Raw genomic sequence first — 22,275 nt, 5'->3', positions numbered from 1 at the left:
GCTGCTGCCCTCAGAGAGCCTCTGACGTGGTCAGCCCTCGGGGGAAGTTTCTCCTTTCAAGTTTTGGTCACCGTCCCCAGCTCACCCCCACGTGCTCAGATTCAAACCAGGCCCTAAGTGGGGATGTGCCACTGGCTCCATCCTGCTTTAGACTGGGATTTTTGGGTGAGAAATTCAGCTCAACCCCTTCCACCACCCGCTTGTGTCCCACGGAGAGCAACTTGGTGCGACTCCTGTGCCTCGGCTCCCGGCTACAAACGTGAGAGGGGAAGGTTAAAATTGAACTAAAAAGGGATTTTTCAATTACACGAATGTTTCTGTGAATAATAGGCTTTGTGAGGCATTATTCTACAAATCCTAAATATGGGGTTTAACCTCCTCATTATTATCCCTTTAATTTCGGAAAGCCTGTGAAGGCCTTAATCTTCCATTCAATTATGCTCAGGCTGAGTTAAGAGCACGTTGGTGGCCGTGGTGACACGGAGGGGCCAGGCCAGACTTTATCAAACAGGATATTAAAATATCCTATCGCATTTCCTCATCCTGGGACTGGGACAATCAAACACCTCATGGGGCAAACATAACTTTTTTTTTTCTTTTGGCGTGGGGAGGGGAGCAAACTGAGTATGCTGAACTGAGACAGTTTGGGTCGTAGGGGTTTCCTGCCCTGAGTTTGAGTGGGAAAGGTGGAGCTGCGGAGGAGGAACCAGTGGGAAGGAGCAGCAGGGCTGTGTGAGTGCAGAGGTCACCGAGAATGGTGTGATATATTTAGCCGGTGGTGATGGAATTTGAGTGGGGAAGGCGGGATCCCCTTGGGAAAGGTGGAGCTGCTGCGGAGGAACCAGCGGGAAGGAGCAGCAGGGCTGTGCAGAAGTGCAGAAGTGACTGAGCACGGTGTGATGTGTTTATTTATATATTTATCACAGTGGCGGTGCCGGCCAAAGGCGATCCTGTGGAGCTGGGACATAGATGTTTGTGGGGCGGCTCCGGGGGGCTCGGGGCGGGGGTCTCCAGCGGGGGAAGCTCCAGTGGGAGCAATCCGGGGGGGGACCAGCGGGCGTGTGAGGGGTCTCGGCGTCCCCGCAGGCTCGGGGGGGTCGCGCATCCCTGCGGGACCCCGCGGGCCCCCCGCGCCGGTTTTGGGGCGAGGGCGTGGCGCGGAGGGCGTGGCCAAACATGACGCCACACACCCCAAATTTGCATGTGCCCCGCCCCCGGACGCGGTCAGCGCTGGCGCCGCAGCAAAGTTTGCGGCGGGGCCGGGCCGGGAGGCGCCGGGATGGACGCGCTGAAGTCGGCGGGTCGTGCCCTGCTGCGGAGCCCCAGCGTCCACAAACCCTCCTGGGCCGGCGGCCGGCACAAGAGTGAGACCCGGCGCCCTTCTTTTTACCCCTTCCCCTCCCGCCAGCGCGCTCTCCCTGCACCCCCCTTGTCCTGCATCCCGCCTTTCTTCCTTCCCGGCTTTATCCCGCTTCTCTTGTCCCCTGCACCCACTTTCCCCCCCCCTCCCCGCTTTCTCCGTCTTGCGCCCCGTTTTCACGCCGCTTTGCCCCGTCCTCTCTCTCCCCTCTTTCCCATCCCCCTGTACTCCCTTTTCTGCTTTGCTCCCCTCTCTCTCTCTCCCGCACCTTTTTTTTTGTTTTAACTTTTCCCTTTAGCTCCCTTTTTGCCCCCGCTCTTCGCTCCCCCCCCTTACACCCCCCTGCACCTCTTCCCTGTGCAGCAGCGGGGTCGGATGGATGGGGGGGGGTCTGTCCCCGTCCCCCGGTGGGGATGATGGGTGGGGGGGTCTGTCCCCGTCCCCCGGTGGGGATGATGGGTGGGGGGGTCTGTCCCTGTCCCCCGCTGGCGGGTGGGGGTCTATCCCCGTCCCCCCCGTGGTGGGTGGGGGTCTATCCCCGTCCCCCAGCCTGGGACAAGGGCTGGAGCCCTGCGGGCAGTTTCTGACCTCGTCCCGCGGTTGGCTTTGTCACACGATCGATGGCCCCGTGGCGAGCGGCCACTCGGCCCCGGCCGGGCGCCCTCCCGGCGAAGGGGGGACCGGCCCGGCTCCCCCCCCCCGAGCGTGGCAGCGGCAGGACGGGGGGAGCTTTGCCCCCGTGCACCCCTCGCCACCCGCGGCGAGATCAAACTTCTTGCTGTCGCTAATCCCATGGGATTGACCCGGCGTTGTTACACCTGGGATTAAGGATGGAGCAGCCGCGGGACACGCAGGGCTGGGGGGCAGCCGCGGGGCTTGGGGAGGGGGGTGGGATGGGGTGGGGGGCCGTGCGGTGTGTGTAGGGTGCTGCCCAACGTGCCCTTGGCGGGTGTGCCCGGCAGAGATGCCCCTCGAGATGCCGTGACCTTGAAAACTGCCCCCCTTGCCCTCGGCTGGGTGATGGTTGTGTGCTAACGGGAGGAGGGGTGAGGGCAGAGGGTGCAGAACAGGATGTGTGGAGAAGTGTCTCTGTCCTGCCGGGTTGCTCCTTCCTCTCTGAAAGCACTTTAGTGGCTTCGCTTAAACCACCTCTATTTCCGTCCCAGGGCCTGGCTGCAGGTGGCATCACCCCAGGCAGTGTGGGGTGTTTGGAGTGTCCCTGGGCTCGGTGATAACGGGACCAGTGCCTGGCTGGTGGGGCAGGGAAGGTGGGGCAGGGAGCTGCCTGTCTGTGGCACACAAACCATCCTGGAGTGCTCACGGGAGGACAGTGGCAGCGCCCTTGGCTTTTGAGAAATCCAGGCTTTGTGCTGGCACCCTCTGGGATACCAGGTTAACACAGCATCCCACCTGTCCTTGTTTTTTTCCCTTTCCCTCTCCGGGAGCTGTGTGTTGGGCACAGAAGCCCTGCACTCCCCATGGGACCACTCCCACCTGGATTCCGTCACTCCTGCTGGAGTCTCACCGGTGTCTCACCACTGGGAGTGGTGCTGGGGTTTATGGCTTATCTCCTGTCCTGCCTTTGCAGGGAGGCTGAGTCACCAGGGGTTATCCCAGGGGTGTAGCCAGGTCCCCCACATCCCTGTAGCCCAGCCCTCCTGCCCTGCAGGTGTGCAGGGAGCTCTGGAGTTTGGCCTCACTGCTTGGAGGAGGCTGATTTCGAGGCAGCAAAGCCTCAGGGACATGTTTAGTCTCTGGGAGCCCCGTCGCTCCTCAGGGCTGTGGTTTGTTGCCTCCTGCTCAAAGCAAGACCCTCCTTAAAACACAAGAGCTGCACATCCTGGGTTGCCAGCTCCAGGTCTGGAAGGTGGCTCCTGTGGTGTAATTTCAGGTTTAGAAACACCCACCTGGCTTTCACTTTGGTCCCAAACTTAGCTCTGTATTTAGAACACTCCTTCCCACCCTCCCTGCACTTCAGGGAAGAGGCCAGTTGTCTCCTTGGTGGTTTGCAGGGGAGAGCAGAGACCTCTCCTCGCTGAGGCTTCACCTGTGTGAGGGCTCCTCAGGGCTGTAGGTGACCGATTTAGGAGGTCAAAGCACCTCACCTGGATCCTGGCAGCTGCCTGGGCTTAGCAGTAAATCCTGTCTTAGCCTGAGTGTGTAGGTGATGGTTTGCACGGGGTAAGGTCATTGCTGTGGCACCGAGCCCTGCACTGGGCTGGGGCTCAGGATCCCCTTGGTTATGGTGTGGGCCTGGGTGCTCACAGTTAAACTAAAAGGTTGCTTCTGTTTGTTGTGGCTTGTGGAAAGCATTTTGGGATTCGTTTTTGCTGTGTTGGAGAGCTGCAGAGGCTGATGATGAGGTTCCCCACGTGAGCACCTCGTGGTTGCTGCATGGTTGAAGTGTTCTGTTGCCTCCTCCAGCAGCCGGGTCTCTGCCCCATCTCCTTCCCTGAGCTCCCAGCTGCTCAGGCCTGGGAGTCCAGGCAGCAGCTAAACCAACACCCTGCTTGTACCTAAACCCTCAGGGATGTCCCTTGTGTGTTTGGGAATCCAAGAGCCTCTTTGTTGTCTCCCTAGAGCTCCCAGAGAACTGGACTGACACCCGCGAGACGCTGCTGGAGGGGATGCTCTTCAGCCTCAAGTACATGGGGATGACACTGGTGGAGCAGCCCAAGGGAGAGGAGCTCTCTGCAGCTGCTGTCAAAAGGATTGTGGCCACTGTGAGTGTCTGTGTTGGAGCAGAGCCCCATCTCCTGCTCTTCAAACGAGTCTGTCACCAGGGAGGGTTTCAAAATCCTCAGGTCTGGAGGCAGCTGTGGGCTCGGGGGGTCAGGATTGCAGGTCCAGCCCCTCCAGGGGCATGCAGATGTCTGATGGTGTGGGTAGAACTGCAGACAGTGGCACTGGAAAGCCCTTGGGGCCAGCCCTGACCCTGGGATGGGGCAGGCTGTGGGAAGCTGGTGTTGAGTGTCTGAGCTCTGGCTCCCCTTGATAAGCCTGAGTGACCCTGGGTGTGTGAGAAGCCTCTGACCTGGTGAAATCAGCCTGCCCTGGGGCTGTGTCTCCTCTTGAAAGGCAGGGACAGCGTTTGGAGCGTGGCCAGTGCAGTTCTGGGTTTTCCTTCCCAGGATTGGCAGGTTAAGAGGGGAAGGGAGCAGGGCAGCTTGCTCCAATTCCCAGCCGGAGCAGCCGCTGTCCCACTGTAACCCGTGATGCAAGAGGGACTGGTTTTCAGCCACCCTCCAGCTCCGAGTGAAATCAACACTTTAAGCCCTTGTAAAACTGAGTGAGGCAAAGCCCCAGCTGTGCCATTGACTGTTGTAAAGCTCAGTGGGGTGGTGGACAGCACTGGGTAGTGCTGGATCCTTTCCTGGCATGTGCTGAGCGGGACGGAGGGAAGCGCTCGCGTGAAGCGGGAGCTGCTGGCAGAGCCCTCCACGTCTGCTCTGAGCCACTGGGAACCGAGCCTTTAAATAAAACCACGGGGCTGAGGCGGCCTCAGAGAGGCAGGACTGGCCACTCTGGTTGTGGCTCATGAGGTCACCAGGGCAGAGGATCCTGGTCTGCAGCCTGGAACTAGCTGGATGTGTGTTATTTCTTTTGGAGACGGGCTGGGCAGTGAGCTGAGTGTAACCTGAAGGCTGAAAGCACGAGAGTAGTAAATAAGAGAAAGTGGCACATGAAAGTGGAGTTACTTTTTAAGCTGCCATCGTGGCCTTGCACAGGGGACGCTTTGCTGTGGGAGCGGGGTCCGGCAGCACGGCTCAGAGCCAGCTCCTTGGGAGCCCACTTTGTCCAGGACCATCCCACTCCCAGCACAGCTCCCTCGCTCGTGCTGGTGTCCCCTCTGCTCTAGAACTGGCCCTAAAGGCAAAACTCCCCAGAGTTTCACCAGGCGCTCGCAGGGCTCAGCCAGAGCAGCTGCCGGCTCGTGCCGGTGGCCACGGGGAAATCCCTGTGGAGGTGCTGGGCTAGAAGTGCCTGTGCACAGCATGGAGTGGGTGGTGTGTGCCCTTGTCTCCTTAGTGCCAGTAAAAATCATGGCTTCAGGGCAGGAAAAGTTTTAACAAGTGCTTTATCACACCTGCTGGTAAAATCAGTCTCTAGCAGTAACGAGCGATATTAATGTGCATCTCTGGGGTCTCTGCTCACGTGCCTTTGGAGGTATCAGCCTTAAAAGCCTGGAACTTTCCCCTCCCTCTTTCCCTTCCAAAGGCGAAAGCAAGTGGGAAGAAGCTGCAGAAAGTGACTCTGAAAGTCTCTCCCCGGGGGATCGTGTTGAACGACAGCAGCACGAACGAGCTGATCGAGAACATCTCCATATACAGGTGGGTTTTGGGGTGCACTCCGTGTGCCAGAGCTGCTCCTCTGCTCCACCTCCACCTGGTCTGAGCTGCTGCCTCGCTGGCCACCACGTCTGGGTGGAAAGCAAAGGTGGGAGAAGGGGAGTGGGTGATAAATTTAAGGTAAATTTACGTGTGGTGCGACGTGTCCAGCTGGGGGCAAGGAAAGACGTGACGAGCCTGGGGTGGAGTGTGTGCAAAAAACAGCAGATCCACAGCCAAGCACTCCGTGGCCACGTGTGGCTTTACTGCCTGTTTGTGGCAGTAGAAATGCCAGAGCATCCAGGGCGAGGGCAAGGGTGGAATACAGAGGATGGTCAGAGCACCCCTGAGCTGGGGCTGCTGTCCCCTCACTGCCTGCTCCGTGTCTCTGTTGTGTTTAAATGGCTCTGACAGGGAGCAGGGCTGGGGCAGCTGCTGGGACACGGTACCGGGGTGGGGAGGGCAAGGTTGGGTTATCCCATATCCCCTCCTCTGGCTTTTGGAAGATACTTCTTTTGGAAGCATTTCTTCCAAAGTGGCAGGAGGTAGGCACAGGCCTGGTGGAGCAGAGCTCGGTTTGGATCTGGCCTTTTCCATCTCCGTCATCCCTTTTCCCTCTGCATCCCTGCCACTCTGCTTCTGTCCTTCACCTGCTGCTTTGTGCTAGACCTGGGAAGGGGAGCAGGGGCTCAGGGTTCTCTCTAACCACACCACTAACCCACTTGCTTTTCTTCAGTTCCAAACCCCAGCAGTCACACACAGCCAGGGGTGCAGAGCCCAGCCCTCCCTGGGACAGAAACCTGCTGCTAAAGCAGAGCTGGGCAAAGCAGCCGTGCCAAAACCGGGATCCCTGCACTGGTGGAAGAGCAGGCAGAGCTGTGGGATCAGGGATTTTAGATGCTGCCTTAAATTCTCCCCCGACACTTTAACAGCTGTCAAGAAAGCTGTTCCTGTCAGCACCAGAGTATGAGCAGCCCCTGATTCATTGACTGAAGCCAACCCTTCCCAAACAGGCTGTTTTGGGGACTGTCACTGCTCCCCGGAGATGCTGGTGCTGTGGGGTCATGGTGACTAGTGGGATCTGTGTGTATGGGGGGTCTTCTACCCACTCTGTGAGTGTGCCCCTCCAGTGGCAGGCCCAGGGCTTTCCTCTGACACCTCTGCTGTCTTCTCCTTGGCTTCTCTATCCACTGGGATGATGCTGGCTCTGAGCTCTTCCCTGGTTCGTGTGCTGGGGCAGGACGGGGTGGCCATGGCTAAAACGCAGCCACTGTCACTGGATGTGCTGCTGCCAGAGGCTAAAACTGGCTCACTTCAGAGGCAGGTGTGAGTTCTCCTGTCCCTGGAAATTAATGACCATCTAATATTGAGCCAGGGGGTGCTGGAAGGGCCACGTGCCAGCACAGATGACTTGCCTTGGCTTTGTCATAATTATTAAAGGAGTGACCTTGCAGTTTTGTGAAAAATGGGAGAAAAGAGTGAACTTCCGGGCGCCTCTTTGATAAGACCAGAGCACAGCTCAGCTCTGGAAAACAAAATATCGGCCATTGAGCAGAGACATCCTCACATGTGAGAAACTAATGCAGTGTAAATAAATTTTGAATGTGGCTTTTTTAAGTCCCAGCATCTGTTGGGAACTGGGACCTTCTAGTCCCCTCCCTGCAAACTCTCAGGGACAGCAAGAGCAGGAGCTGAAGGGGCAAAATGGGGCCATGGGAGAACTTTCACTGAAAGATCGCACTTTTTACTCGAGTTTTCTCTTTCCTTAACAGCTGTTTGATCTGTTGTGTGCCCAGGGAAGAGGCTTTGCTGGCTGCCACCTTGCACTAAACCTGTGGGACTGCTGCAGCCTGTGCTTGCTGGCCTCAGACAGGACACTCAGTCCTGCAGCTCCTGGCAGGGAGGGACCGTGGGCGATGGTGGAGGTTGATGCTGAGGGACCTGCTGCCCTGCAGAAGGGAACTGAGCCCTCAATCACAGCCTGGTCTCCCCAGCCTGTTGCTCTTCCAGGGCCTTGTTTGGCATTTCAGAGTCAGCCTGGACCTGCCCAGGGGCTGGGAGAGACTCTGCCATCCTGGGGGAGGCTGAGCCTCCCTCCCCACATCCAGTGTGCTCAGGGCTCTCAGGGCATCCCGTGCATCTGCTGCTGCAGATCTCAGAGCCTGAATTTCAGCCTTTGCAACAGCTTCTCTTGGGCACTCCTGCATCAATTTCTTTTCTCTGGTTTGAGCCTCAAGATTAAATCGTAGGCTGGGAGCAACCCCTCTCTCCTTGCAAGCTCATCCTCCAGGGAGAACCTTCTGAGCGAGTCTCTCTTCTGAAGGCAGAGCCTTTGTCAGGTGTAGTCCCAGGATGGCCTGCTGGAATCTTTACCTCCTCTAACCTGTCCTTTCCCAGAAGGTGAAACACTGTCTCTTCTCTTCTCTCCTGCCTCTCCATGTGGTGCACGTGGGTCACGCTGTGGCTGCGGGAGTGGCTCTGGGCTTCTCTTGCACTCAAACCCCGTGGCATCGGCTCCTCCACTTTGGGAAGGAGTTGTGCTGAGGCCTGGCAACATTCCTGTGCTCCCTCTGCCTTCCCTGCTTGGCCCTGGAGCTGGAAGCCCTGGGACAGGCGCCTGCTGGCAGCTCCGAGGAGGGGTTGGTGGATCTGCCTCGTGCTCAGTGCCCCAGACACGTTTCGTTCTGTCTTTCAGGATATCCTACTGCACGGCAGACAAGATCCACGATAAAGTGTTTGCCTACATTGCCCAGAACCAGCTCAATGAAAACCTGGAGTGCCATGCCTTCCTCTGTACCAAACGGAAAATGGTCAGTCCAGAGGAAGAAGTGGGGATGTAGGAGGAGGAAGCAGAGAGGGGCTGAAGTGGTGAGATAAGAGCTCTGCCCCCAGCTAGAGAGAGGGGGGAACGGCCTATCCGTTAACTCCAGGCTGGATTCAGCCCGTTGTCTTGGCACCTAAAAGCCTCTCTGCCCTGTGGGGTGGGAGTAAGAGGACCTGACCCTGCACCAGCACCTGAAAATCCCCTTCCATGCTGCATTCCCAGCTGCTGGGACTCTTCCCTGCTCCGCATCCACTTCCCTGGGCTGCCGGAGCCGGTCTGAGCCCGGCGTGTGGAGAGGCTTTGGCAGGCAGGGGGGTCTCCAGAGAGGCTGCCAGTGAGGTGCCTGGGGGGACCCCAATGAGGGAGGCTCTCAGCCCAGCTGTTCTGGGCTTGCTGCCCTCCCTGGCTCCCTTCCATTTCTCACCATCGAGGTTCTTGTGTCCAGTTTTTAGCGGCGTCTTTGTGGCGGGGCCGTGTCCTTCCTGTGGGATTGGCTGGGACACCCCACTGTGTGCCAGGGATGGGGCTCAGAGCAGAGGCCTGTGTGTAGAAAAGAGTCTCTGGCTCTTGCTTTGAACCTACTTGTGGGATTTTTTTCCTGCTGATTCAGTGCACCAGGACAGGCAGGGACCCAGAGCTGGTGAGGGAGGGAGGTGGGTCAGTGGGCACCAGCTGCAAGTGGGGCAAGGAGAGCCCTGGAGGTCTCTCATGGAGCCGGTTGAGCCCCCTCCCTGTGACAGGAAGGGACTTTAGGGCAGAGGAAAGGCAGGTCCAACCCCTCTGCCTGCATAAATCCTTCCCCTAGTGCCTCTTGCAGGGCCCACGTGGAGAATGGGATCTCCCAAACCTACAGGGAAACAAACCTGCTGAGAGCCATTCCCACTCCCTTTGTCCCAGCGTGGTGATTCCTGGGTTCTCAGGAGCATTCCTGTGCCTGGAGTGCAGCCACCTCACTCTTGTTAATATTCTGTGCTTCTCCCAACTCTTTTTTTTTTTTTTCCATGGAGAGAATAATGGAAGCTACAAGTTGTCTCTCCGTTCCACGGCGTGTGCTCCCATCCTTGCACGGCAAAGATAAGCCTCGCTCTGCAAATTAAAATTTAAATCTTTCTAGTGCTAAAAGAATTATCTCAGTGGTACATCAGCTCAGCGCGTCTCCCTCCAAATAAAGTTCTCCAAGGCCTTTTGTGGCAAAAACTAGAAATAATTTTTTTTTTTCCTAGTCTATAAAATGCATAAACATCCTGCTGGTAAGGTGATCCCTGCTCCCAGACTGGGATCCCTCCCCAGGGCAGGGTCCCTGGATGTACCACAGCTACCAGCCACGGGCATATAATTAGTCCATATTTTTAGTTCATGGGTAATTCTCAGCGGTAGCTGGGTCTATTAAACTTGATTCAGATGTGACAGCTTAAATTGTAAACAGCTGTGAGGAGTTTCATACTTAATTACCATATTTAAGGTTTTTTTGCCATAAAGCATTTGCACTTCCATCAAAGATGTAAATAGCTCTGACATTCAAACGAGCTCTCCTGCTTTCCAGGCTTAATTGGCACTGATAGGTTTGGGGTTCTCCTCCCCCCCTCCTGCACGGGCTGCTGTGCCCCATTTGTGTCCCTCCACGTCTCCATCCTCCGAGCTGCCAGGGCTGCAGGTTCCTGACCTGGATCCGGGTTTGTTTAGTTTACAACTCGGTAAAACAAACTCGGGCCTCGAGGCTCCCGCAGCGCCAGCCGTGCGGAGTGTTCCTCGTTATCTCCCGGTGCTTAAGCTGCTCCTGAGCTGTGCCTGCTCCTAATGAAACTGGCATTTATGTCACTATTTATACATCTCCAGCAGCTCGTGCTGTTTGAGGTGGTGGTGGGTGGTTTTAGTGCTGCTCAAGCTCGGGGAGGGATGGAGGAGCTCACGGGGATGGTGTCCCTGCTCCTGCCGTGGCCCGGGCTGGAGCAGGACAAGCCCACGCTGGTGGTCCAAGCCAGTGAGACCCCAGCCAAGGGAAGAGCCTGGGGTCTGGCTCGTCCTGCCTCCAAGGTTGGAGAGAGCAGCAGATTCCTGGCGTTTCATCCTGTTGCTCTCAGGGCGTCCTGGTGTTTGTAGCCGTGCTGGGGCAGGATGGATGCAGCTCTGCTCGGCCCTCCCCAGCTCCGTGTGGCCAGCTGTGGTCCAGGGCTCATCCCAGGCACTGATCCCTGTGAGGTGGTGCTGTTCTCATGGGTGATGCTCCACGGTGGGGGGGGAGCCACATCCCTCAGGGAGCTGTGAGGACGAGCCCGGATCCGTGCAGCTCCTGCCTGGGGCTGAGGTGTGGGGTGCAGGAGGAGCTGTGAGTTCCTGTCTTCCCCATCCATCACCACACTGGCTGTGACAGCCGTGTCCCTGCCTCCTCCCTCTCCCCATTACACCTGAGGACGCGTCTACAACGAGCTGCGTGTCCTACACGGAGCAAGTCTCTGCTTCCATCAATATTTGATTCCCCTCCCCGGCCAGGCGGGAGCGGAGGACTGGTTGGATCCAGGTTAACATGACTCTGGAAAGCAAAACCTCCAAGTGATTTAAATCTACACTGGGATTAACATCCTGCCTCGCCGCTCTCGTTCCAGGCACAGGCTGTCACCCTCACCGTGGCACAGGCCTTCAAAATCGCCTTTGAGCTCTGGCAAGCAGCTAAGGAAGGTGAGTTTTATTCCCCTCTTCCCTCTCTTCGCTTTCAAGGGATGACTTTGGGCTTTTTCCAGCTTTCAAGTGCCTTTTCCCCTCGGCCTCCAAATTTCCAGGCTGCTTCCAGAGCTGGCGCGAGGCATCTCCAGGTTCCTCTCGACAGCCTTGTAAATCCAGCCAGATTTTGGCTGTGCTCCTTTCTTGCTCAAGGACCTGGTGCTGGGCTGTGGTGCTTCAGAGACCTGCTGCTGTCGAGATTTCTGCTGCCACTCTCAGGATTTTTGCTTTCACCTTCCAGGAGATTACGAAACACACCCAGAGCCTGGGCTGCTGCAGGGGTGCCCCATCTGAGCTGTCCCACATCCTTCCTCCTTAAAAGCTTGTGGGGAAGCACTCTGTGAGCAGTGATGGGGTTTTCTTCTTTTTCAGAGAAGGAAAAGCGGGAAAGGTCCATCTTGGAAGGAGAAGGGACGAGCAGCCCCAGCTCAGAAGCCCCTGCCTGCCCTGACACACGTGAGTCACCCCCAGCAGAGCTTTGCTCCAGGCTTGGGGATGGGAACAGCCTGAGGGCTGGGGGATTTTCCCTGGACAGGGTAAGCTCCTGGGAAGGCTCTGAAGACCACCAAGGAGCTACACTTCTGGCCTAGTAGAGATGTTGCCCTCACAGGGTTCTTGGCTGAGCCGCTCCTTCTCCCCCTTAAATACCTCCTGCAGCCCCTCATCTACAGCTGCTGCCACCCCAAATCTGTTTACTTCTGCCCCAGGCAAATTGGCCATAATGTCCTTAAGAGCTTAGTGTGGATCTCCACATCCCAAGCTTGATTCTGGGTTTGTCTCAAACCCACAACAACACTCACCATCCCATGGGCTGAAGGAGGGGGACATCCAGGTGCCCCTCTGCCTCCAGCTCCCCCAAGGAAGGAGAGGTGTGTGAAATAAAACAATTAAATAGTAAATCCCCTCATAATTCAGTGCCTGGCCATGGGTCCTCTGCTGCCTCCGAGACGAGAGACAGGGAGAAGTGGGACAAAAGGCTAATCTCTCTTCCATGCTGGCCACGGAGATAAGAGGATTTGGCACAGAGGAAAATAGCATTAAACTGGGCTTCCTTCCAGGCTGGCACATCTTGTTTCTTCCTGTGAAGGCTCAGAACTGGAGGAATCTGTCACAAACGGTGGCACATGGGAATAAGTGTGGCCCTGGGCTGCCATGGGTGTGGGAATGGCTCCAGTGTCTGCCTGGGGGATGCTCTGGAGCTGGGGCACTTCTGCATCCCCCCAGTACAGGCTGGTGGAGAGGATTTGAGGCTTCCCTGAACACCCCCAAGCTCTGAACTGTTCTTTGCCCAGTGCAGGATTTGCCCTGTAAAATACTGATGCAGGTTTGCAAGATGTTGAATTGATGCCGTGGGCTGAGCTGAGGATACTGCGCATGGCCTGTTCCCACCCTGGGCTGGGATGTCCTGGGGCTGATCCTCTCTCATCCTGGGCTTAAGTGGGCACCCAGGAGCCTTCCCACTGGCTGCTGGAGGGAAGAAGCTGGTCCTCCCCTGAATCCCTGTTGAGAGGTTCTCAGGTGCCTGATCTGGACATCACAGATAAATCACAGATAAATCAGCACTGGGGTGAATGCAGCTCCTCCATGCTCAGATATGGGGCCATCCTGAAGGAAGTTGATTTGATTGCCAAAAGGTTTGGTTGTGTGTCTCTTTTCCCCTCCCCTCATCCCTTCTCCACTCTACCCACAGCAGCAGCCACGGGGAACTTGCTGGATTTTGAAGATCCTGCCAAATCACCCCTGAGCAGCAGCACAGCCCCCCCCCACTTGGATAACAGCGTGTTTGGGCCCAGCTCCTCTGTGAACAACAACGTGGTGTGGGTAAGTGGGAGCTGGGGATGGGGTGCCACCTCCATGTGTGTGCTCCAGGTCCCATCAAAGGGCTTTTCCTTGGATAACTCCTTTCCCCTGGGAGCTGTGGGGTGGCTGAGCTGCTCAGGGAGGGTTTCAGGTGTGCCCAAATGAGCTGGGTCTCAGTGTCCTACTTGAAATGATTAATTAGTGTTTGAGTACCTGCTGCCCTTTTTAGGCTCAGTAAATAAATGAACAGGATTGTGAGGTGCTGTGAAAAACGCTGCTGTCGGGTAATTGAATATTTCTTATTCTGGAGCAGCATTTCTCAGTGGTTTGTCACTTAATTGAGAGACCACCTAACTGCTCTGTTCAGGGGAAAAAATCATTATGTTGATGGCTTTTGTTTACTGCTCACTAAAACCAGGTTATATTTATGTTCATTATTACTCTTATTTTTCCCTCGCTCTTGTTTGTGGCTGTATCTGGCTGTGGGAGCATGGATGGCTTCTGGAAATGTCCTCAGTCATCTGGCTTAATTGTTTCATGGACCACTAATAGAAAAATAGTGATGCAGCCCATGTGCTGGGTGTGCATCCCTCAAGGGAGCCTCCTCCTCCTCCCTGCCCAAGTGCTCCATCATCCTTTTTAAAGTGGAAGAGGGTGGGTGTGGGTTGGATATTAGGCATAATTTTTTCCCTGTGAGGGTTGGGAGTCCCTGGCACAGGTTGCCCAGAGAAGCTGTGGCTGCCCCTGGATCCCTGGAAGTGTCCAAGGCCAGGTTGGACGGGGCTTGGAGCAACCTGGGCTAGTGGAAGGTGTCCCTGCCCATGGCAGGGGTTGGGACAAGATGATCTTTAAGGTCCCTTCCAACCCAAACCATGTGCCCTCTCTGGAAACCCCTGTTATGCTGAATTTTGGAGAATTGAAGGATAAATGCCTTTGCCTGGGGCCTGTTCCTTGAGTCTGGCGGGCCTGAGCCTGAGGCTTTTCAGGTTAAACCTGAAGATCAGCTCTAAGCTTAAATCAAATCCTGGAGGCTTATCAGCAATCTCCAATCCTTCCCTACTTACAGAGTTTTCATACTTTACTTATTAATTGCATTAAGTCTGTAAGTGCATCACAGGATTTTGGGAGCAGTCCAGCCTGTCTGTAGCAAAGCCCTCACACAGAGCCCATGGTCCTACATGGGAAGCCTTTCCTCCCTCAAGCAACTCCAGTGCTTTCCCTGGAAAACCTTAAGAGCAGATCAGAGATAAAGGGTCCCAGAGCTGCTTTCAGGGTCCCCCCTGTGCTGGTGCAGAGCTGCTGATCCGGTTCCTGATCCAGAAAAGCTCCAGGGATGCCTGGAGCATCTCACTGAGCTCTGTCCTCATGGTAGAAACTCGCAGCCCGTGCCAGTTCCATGGGAGAGCTGGAAGAGCCAAGGGCTGGCTTTGGCTCCAGAGGGGCTTGTGCTCCAGCTGATGGGTCAGATCCAGGGCACACAGGCAGTGGGGCAGTATCAGCCTGTTTGGGGGTGATGGGAAAAAGGCCCTACCCCTGGGCTGTGGGAGGAGCACAGCATCCCTGACCCAAGCTCTGGGATCTGCCTGGAGGAAGCCTGGACCATCCAGAGCTGCACCTCTTACCCTGGGGCTTGTGCAGAGAGAGAGAGCTAAAACCTGCCCTAGGAGGCAGATTGCAGAGGAGGGTTGATTTGGGCACTCAGAAGCCAATATGCACATACATTTTTTGTCTGCCAGTGCTCAAGTGCAGAGCCAGACCTCTAAATACACTTTTGTGTGCTCTCTTAGCAACTACTTGTCTCTCTTTTTATCTCTTTAACAAAGGAAATGGATGATGGTCTCGACGAGGCGTTTTCAAGGTAATTCTCATAACTCCCTTTACTAGTTCACTCCACCACTGGGGACCAGCCCCAGAGACTTGACTGGTGACTGGCTTTTAATAATGCTCCTCATCTAATCAGTGCCATGATCTGACCTAGGCAGCTGCCCCATCAGTGCCTCAGCTGGTAATTGAAAGATAGGCTTTGAGGCTGGCTGATAAGCCAAATATTTTGACAACCTTTTAAGGGTGGAGAAGAGGCTGTGTGTGATAGGGAATTTAATTCCCCAAGCAGTTGGTGTGTCTGCTCCCACTTGCCAAGGCTTTTCCAGGCTGCCTGTGATGCTGGTCCCAGCTTTGGCACGGGGGGCTTTGCTCTTCCTTGGCTCACAGATTCAGAGTGTGTGGCCATTGATTCAAGGGGTTTAGTTCTCTTTCTAAGCCAAATTAAAAGCTTCCCTGCACGTGCATGCTGAGCAAAACAGCAATGTTAAACAAATCCATTTCCTTTCAGGTGGGTTTTCCTGCTTGTTTTCGTGTGGGGACCACCCTGTGGGGCAGTGGGAATGGTGTAGTTTATTAGGGTCTCCTCCTCCAGGTCAGTGTGTGAAGCCACCTGGCCACCATGAGATGTGGAGGCCCCAATTGGGGCAAATCTGCCCTGGATGCAGATGCCAGAGGCAGCAGGGAGCTGCCAGGTCTCCTCCTCCTCCTCCTCCTCTTCTGGCTGGGAGGTGCTGGAGGAGGGAGTTGGGCAGGAGCAGGGCTGACCCAACACTGTCCCTTCCCTGAGAGCCATCTGCCTGTGCCAGGGTTTGCAGCACTGCAAAACTGCCTGCTCAGCCCTAAGGAAGCCTTCTGGGTCTTGTTTGGCTCTCGGGGATGATTTACAGCTTCCACTTCCACAGCAGCCTTGTCCCAAGATGTGGCTGATAAAGGGGCTGCTTCAGTTTGCATCCTGATGTTGGCTGTTTTCCTCAACCCCTGCTCCTTGCCCTACTTAATGAAGCAGATGTTGTTGGTTGTGGGCTTTGTTTTTGGGTTGCTGGATCCTGAGCTGTCACATCACCCTCGGCCTTGTGGTAGTGACTCAGTGTTTGGGCTGCTCATCCTCCAAGGCGGGTGCTTCCAGAAGCATTCCTGCCACATCATCATCATCCCTGGACATTTTTCTTCTTTATTAAAAAATGTGGCTTAATCTGAGGCTTTTTTTGATGAAACACCAAATATTTGAGTTAACCTTCAGCCCGGGGAGAATTGATGCTGCGCTGCTGCATTTTTCACAGAGGTATTTAATAACACAACAACAAACTGGGGCTCGTTAGGTTTTTGCGAAACATCTGGGATGAAAAGCTCCTAAAGCTGATCCTGGGAGCTGTTAAACATCAGCTGAGTCCTCTGTGTCTTAACCCGAGGGGTTAATGCTCGGGCAGAGCTACAGCACACGCTGCCTGTCCAGACACAGCACCACGACACTGAGTCACTGCACCCAGGCTGCTCCTTTGGGCAGCAGAGATCAGATCCCAGCCATAGCTCCGGGGAGGAAAACAGCCAGGCCGTTAATATATGGGATGTCCAGACTGCAAATTCCCTGGATGCCTGCAGGGGAAACGCTGGGACAAACCAGCAGCAAAGCTGCGACGGACTCGAGGGCGCTGCGAATGTTCTGTGCCAGCTCCCCCCTTCCCGAACCACTTAATTCCCTTGGAGGGTGTTGAAATGTGGAGCTGCAGTGTTACGGATGCATCAGGCATCCGGGCTATAAACCAGCAGGATTTGGGTTCTTACTTTGTGTTTTTCTTCCCCCCTCTCCCCCCCTTAGGTTGGCTCAGTCAAGAACAAACCCTCACGTCCTCGACACGGGGCTGACAGCTCAGGACATCCAGAGTGCAGAAACGCTCTCCCCTGTAGACTGGAACAAAATAGATTCCACCACAGGCGAGAAGGATGATCTGTTCACGTTCTGAGGTCAAATGCATCTAAGAGCTGACTAGAGAATAACCACTAAAAGTCTCTGGACTGGATCGTGCTGTTGCAGGTGCTGTACACAAGGGACTCTCCTAAGGGCTCTTCGCCAGGTCAGGTGATGTTACAGCACAGTTTAGACCAAAGCTTTAGAAACCTGATGCAGATTTTTATACCTTGTTTTTATCTAAACCACGAGATGCTCTTGAACATATTTATTCCCAGCCATTACCGTTTACATGTGTTACTGGAAGGCGTGGAGAGCATCTACAGTATTACGTGGCAATAATACCATGGGAGAACCTTCAGCAGTGCCTGTTGCTCTCTGAAAACAGACTGTGCACCACCAAAGTCCCTCTGTGTGTATCCTCTAGACAAAGGTCTGCAGATGCAAATGCAATTCCAAGCACAACTGTTACTAATCCACTGATTCTTGAACCACACGTCACCTGCCTGGGCGAGGGGAGGAGATTTGCAGCAGCTGCTGACAGTGTTAAATCAAAGAGGTGGCAGAGATCTTGCTTTTGTATGAATGTCTGTGACACTCTCACAGTTGTCAATCACCCCTGCGGGTTCTGGCCGTTTCTTCACCAGCTCCATGTGGGAATTGACACTTTTTTTACCCAAAGACTCTACGAAGTTTTGCACTTTAAAACTTGAACTGAAAGCAATGGTCCGAGTTGTCAAGGTAAGCAGTGCCTGTATTTTCTCTTCAGAAGCTATTTACCCAAAAATAACCCAACCTGGCAATGCTGCAGCTCTGTTTCAAAGCTGATTCCTCATGTCCACCATCTCTGATGCGACTCAAAATGCTGAAGCTCCTTTGCACTGTTGGCTTTGAAAGCAAAACCACCAAGGAGGAATGATTTGTTCTGCTAAAGCGTGTTGGAAGTGGCAGCTTGGGTGGACCAGCAGCAGGATAGATCTGTGTTCTCAGCCTGGCTGAGTGGATTTGCCTGTCCATGACTTCTTACTGCCTCAAAACCATTTGGTTGTTGCTCACTCGATGGACTCCAGTGGAATTGGATTAGGCAAGACCAATACCTGGATGTTCAGTTAGCAAGAGGTGCCCCTTCCAGGTACTTGGATCCCCTGCTCCCTGACAGCCACAGCTCCCAGGAGGCTCAGGAAGCTGCTTCATCTGCTCCTGGAACTGAAAATAAGTAATGGAGGTATAAAGCTTATGCTAATTAAAAGATTAAGTTTAATGATCCTAAATAGTCACACTGACAGTTTGCAGTGTTTGTGGCCTTATGTGAAGTATACTAATCTGTTTTATAGATTTGTAACTTGGGTTTGAAGCACTAATTCATTCCCCAGATAGCTCTTCATAACTCCCTTAAAACTGCTCGCAGGAAAAAAAAACCCCTCTCTGTCAGCTGTAAGAATTCATTAGGAAGCAGCTGAGTGACTCTGACTTAGATTTGAGATTTTTTTTTTCCCTCTCAAGTGTTAGAGTGAGAAGGTGTCGAGGACTCGTGGAGCTGACTCATCATGTCTCTTAATAAAACGTGTGCTCTGTGTATCCTGCAAAATGGGGTTTAAAGCAATTTTACATCTTCAGACGACTGTGCCCATGACTTCCTTGATCCTGTGTGCAGCACCAGCCTCTTGTGATTGAAGGAACTATCAAAGCTTGTCCCTGCTGCAGAGGCACAGGGGAGAGACATGAACCTCCTGCACAGGCAGGGGTTGTAGCCAGTGCCTTGTCCCGACTCAAGGAGTTCTGATCTTCCCAGAAAACAGCCTGAGCTGTAGGATGGACTGTGAGGATTTCTTTGTACATTGATCTTTCTCCTTTTCTAGAGACTCTAGGAGCAGATACCGAAGTGCACAACACTATATATGTGTGTATATAGTTTTTTAAGAAAACCTGATGCTGTAAAGAAAAATCTGTACTGAGGGAAATAAAAGCTCTACCATTTTTTTGGAGCGTCTGTGCTGGGTGACTTTATTTTTACAGGGGTCCTTTTAATGTGTAGAAGTCTTTGTATTTCTGGTTAAGTTCTCCCTGTCTCTTGATGCACAGCAGGAAGTGATTGGAAACATCCTTAGGAGGTGTGTGTCTGTTGGACAGCTGATTCCAGTGCCATCCAGGTGGGAAGAGGGCTGCAGTCAGACACTAGTCCGTGGTTCTGCTTCCAGGAAGTGCTTATGGGACTGGATGTTGCCCCCTGGGATGCACAGAGGGATGTACAGTCTGTCCCTGCATTGGCCTCCAGGTAAGGGGGTGGTGATGGGTGAGGAGAGGGAGGTCAGTGCTTCAGGCTCATCTGCAGAAAAACGTGATGCCAGTAGCATCAAACCTCCAAAATCTCTTTAATTTATAGAATTTCTGAGTCACAAAGTGCTTCTCCCTGGGGGGGAGCTGAATTTGTACAGCTGCCTTTTAAATAAAAACAGCCTGGAGAGCCCAGCACAGCCCTGTGTGCTCAGCATCCCTTTGCAATTCCTGCCTTTGCTGGGCTCCTGCACTTCCCAGCCAACCAGGCTGCCAACCTTGTCTGGGAAGTGCATTGGGAAACCCATCTGGGGTGCTGACAGGTTTGACCTGCCACCCACTCCCTTTGGGGTGTTGGAGTGGGGCTGCGGGTGGAGCTTTGCAGAGACACCTCTCATCCCACAGTGCTGACAAAAAGAAAAAAGGACTAAAAGGACTAAAAGTTCATTTTTCAGTTTAAATTGCCTGTTCCGGGGTGAGCTGTCCCAGATTACGAGTGCTGAGCACTGGCAGCCTGTGCCTTCATGCATAACTGATGGCGGTGCTGAGGAACAAATTGATCTTTCCGTTCGCATGTGACCTTTTTTTAACTGCCGGTTAAGAAACTTTCAGCATCCATTTCCTTCCCCTCTGATGGCTGCGAGAGAGGGAGGGGGAGGCTCAGGTGGGCTGGGGGAGCTGGTGGCTCCTCTCCCCTCAGCCCCGTGTTTTTCCAGGGGGGACATGGAGGGATTCTGCTGCCCGTTCCCTCCCTCGGAGCAGCCGCAGCCGCAGGCAGAGGTGTTGGCGTGGGCTGTGCTGTGAAAGGCTGGTCTGTCACCCTGCGCTGGCACGGGGTGTGTACGGGATGGAACAGCTCCATCCATCCCACAGCCGGTAGCCAGCGTGGGCGAGGGAGCCGACGGAGAGCCCGTCTTCAGCCTCCCTCTCAAATCACCTCTAAGAAAGCAGAACCTGCAGCTCGCACGAGCCACGTGCTGCTTCGGGGCTTAATGTTTTCAGTGCTGGTGCTGCAACTCGTTAAACTCCTTCAGAGCATCCCCAAAAGTGCAACAGCGAACCCAGCTTGCTGCTGCCAAGTTGCAGGCTGGGTTTAGGTGGAGATGTTAAGTTTTATCAAGTGTTGCTGTTCCCTCTGCTCAACGAGGGCTCTTGAATGATGGCTGTTGTTCTGTGAGTCGAGGCCAAACCCAGCTCGAAGGTTACAAACCAGCTGCTTCAGGGAAGTGCTGAGCTGTGGAGCACGAGGGTGTGCAGTGTGACAGGTACCGAGCCCTGAACCTCTCTCCTCTCCTCTCCGAACCTCTCCTCTCCGAACCTCTCCTCTCCGAACCTCTCCTCTCCGAACCTCTCCTCTCCTCAGAGCACCAAGAGGGTTTGTAGCTTCGTGCCAAGCTTGAGCAAAAGTTGCAGAGCTGTGGTTCCCCCAAATTGTCCTTTTTTCCACGTTTCATCTGAACACCTGAATGCTGCGTTGTGGCTCTTACAGCCAGCCCTGGGCTGCTGGGAGCTGTGGGCTGCCCTGCGAGGCTTTCTGTGCTCTGCAGCAAGAAATAACAGTCCTGTGGAGAAGCACAAGTGCCTTTTGGCTGGGGATGGAGGGAGGATTGGGTGGGAAAGGGGGGTGTTGGTTGAGCACTGCTGTGCCCCTCTGACGTGTCAGCCTTGCGTGCCGGCTGCCTGCGAAGATGAGATTTGTCCTGTGGAAGCCAAGGGGAGCTGAACCAGAAAACACAGGCAGTGTTTGCCAACAGCCCAGGGCAGGGCTGGCTCAGGAGGAGCTCACCACGGGTCAGCACGCAGTGCTGGAGGGGTATTTTGTGTGTGTGTCTCTGCCTCTGCTCTTGAACTTCTCCCCAGGTTTGAAGTGCTCAGTGCAGGAGTGATATCACAGCACAGCCACCCTTGGTCTGCACGAATGAGGGGTGAGGGGTTACTCTGCCAACCCCCTTCTGCATGTGAAAGCATCTCCCTCTGAGAAAAGCCATAATTTCAGTGCCAAAAATCTGTAAACTGGTCAAAAATTAACTTTTTTATGCCCCCTTCCTTAACTTTTATGCCCCTAAATCCTGCTGACCATCTGTCCCACCCACCCCAGGCTCCCCAGGTCATGGCCCCAAGGGTGCCAGAGCTCAAGGGGTGTTTGGACAAGGCTCTCAGGCCCAGGGTGGGATTGTTGGGGTGTCTGTGCAGGGCCAGGATTTGGATTTGATGATCCTTGTGGGTCCCTTCCAGCTCAGGATATTCCATGATTCTGCCGGCATCTGACTGCGAGCAATTTATCAGGAGTGAGTGGATTCTGCTTATGACAGAGGGAGTCTTAATATTGCATTACTTCATTTATTTAGCACCTCTCCTCTGATGCTCAGGGGAAGGACAACGGGAAAGAGCATTGGGGATTGCTGGGAGTTGGTTGTTATTTTTCTTCCCTGCTAAAAGCAGACATCTCCAGCTGGTTCTTGGCTCCGAGGAGGAACATTGGCTTTGCAAAAAGGAGGGATGTCAAGTCATTAAAAGCTGCAGGAAGAGGAAGTCTTCTGAGGTGGGAGTGGAAATGGGGCCAGAGAGCTGGAGCCAAGACAGCAGATGTAGAAAGTGCAGGAAGACTGGAGGCAGTTGCACAGGGTAATGTGCAGGTAGAAGGTAATTAGTGACCGAGTGCCTGGTTAATTAAGTGCCACCGGCCTCTCACGCTGGACACACACGTGGTCCTGTCCCTGCTGGGCTCTGATCTTCTTTGGTAGCGACTCCTTCTCACTCCTGGCTCTGGAGCAGCTCCCAGCACGGCAACTCCTGCCCAGCAGAGCCAGAGGGACCCTCAGCTCTGCCCGGAAAGCGGATTAGGAGCTCTGCTGTCGGGGCCACGCGCCGCTGCTGGCCCGTGGCCAGCGGGTCTGAGCAGGGCACTGGAGCCTGGGGCTCTGCCTCCCGGCTGGCACCGCTCACCTTTGGCAGCTCCCAGCCTCTCCCGGGGCACTGCCCTGCTGGCAAGCTGTCGGCCTGGGCTGTGAGCTTTGCAACTGAGGGCTCGCTCCTGGTTCCCCGTGGCGTGGTCTTTGGAAGCCCCACAGGGGCTGGGCTGTGCCAGCCAACCCAGCGTGGGAGCACCGGGCAGAGCGGTGCCGGCTGTGCCCACGGGCAGGGGGCCCTTCCCTCTCAGCCCTTCCCTCTCTCCACTTTTCCTTTCCAGGAGCCAGGTGATTCTCACCAAAGTCGTCAGGGCCACCGTGCTCCCCTCCCT

At 54.7% G+C, this 22,275-nt stretch overlaps 1 protein-coding gene across 5 annotated transcripts; it reads left to right on the top strand.

The window, feature by feature from the left end:
- The first annotated feature begins 1,268 nt into the window (after positions 1 to 1,268).
- On the top strand, positions 1,269 to 18,923 carry LDLRAP1 (low density lipoprotein receptor adaptor protein 1). 5 transcript variants are annotated; one of them, XR_005563544.1, is made up of 10 exons: positions 1,269 to 1,364; positions 3,941 to 4,083; positions 5,579 to 5,691; positions 8,384 to 8,498; positions 11,116 to 11,188; positions 11,603 to 11,686; positions 12,921 to 13,051; positions 14,854 to 14,888; positions 16,671 to 17,985; positions 18,891 to 18,923. XR_005563544.1 is itself a non-coding variant. In XM_027740259.2 (9 exons), the coding sequence occupies exons 1-9, from the start codon at positions 1,280 to 1,282 to the stop codon at positions 16,813 to 16,815; spliced, it is 921 nt and encodes a 306-aa protein (XP_027596060.1). In that variant the 5' UTR covers positions 1,269 to 1,279; the 3' UTR covers positions 16,816 to 18,745. The 5 variants fall into 5 exon arrangements, 2 of the variants coding, with proteins under 2 accessions (XP_027596060.1, XP_027596059.1); XR_005563543.1 differs by having other exon boundaries at positions 18,846 to 18,911; XR_005563545.1 differs by lacking the exon at positions 18,891 to 18,923 and adding an exon at positions 18,843 to 18,863.
- Positions 18,924 to 22,275: the final 3,352 nt, after the last annotated feature.

Source organism: Pipra filicauda, unplaced genomic scaffold (assembly GCF_003945595.2).
Source record: "Pipra filicauda isolate LSUMZ 115617 unplaced genomic scaffold, ASM394559v2 scaffold219_size1829416_pilon, whole genome shotgun sequence".
Classification (NCBI taxonomy): domain Eukaryota; kingdom Metazoa; phylum Chordata; class Aves; order Passeriformes; family Pipridae; genus Pipra; species Pipra filicauda.
The sequence above is the reverse complement of the archived record's forward strand: the minus strand, read 5'-3'. Positions and strand labels throughout refer to the sequence as shown.

Coding starts and splice junctions, on each gene's coding strand:
- LDLRAP1 (XM_027740258.2), top strand. CDS start 1,280: ATGGACGCGCTGAAGTCGGCGGGTCGTGCCCTGCTGCGGAGCCCCAGC. Junction 5,692..8,383: donor GAGAACATCTCCATATACAG/GTGGGTTTTGGG, acceptor TCTGTCTTTCAG/GATATCCTACTGCACGGCAG. Junction 13,052..14,853: donor TGAACAACAACGTGGTGTGG/GTAAGTGGGAGC, acceptor TCTTTAACAAAG/GAAATGGATGATGGTCTCGA.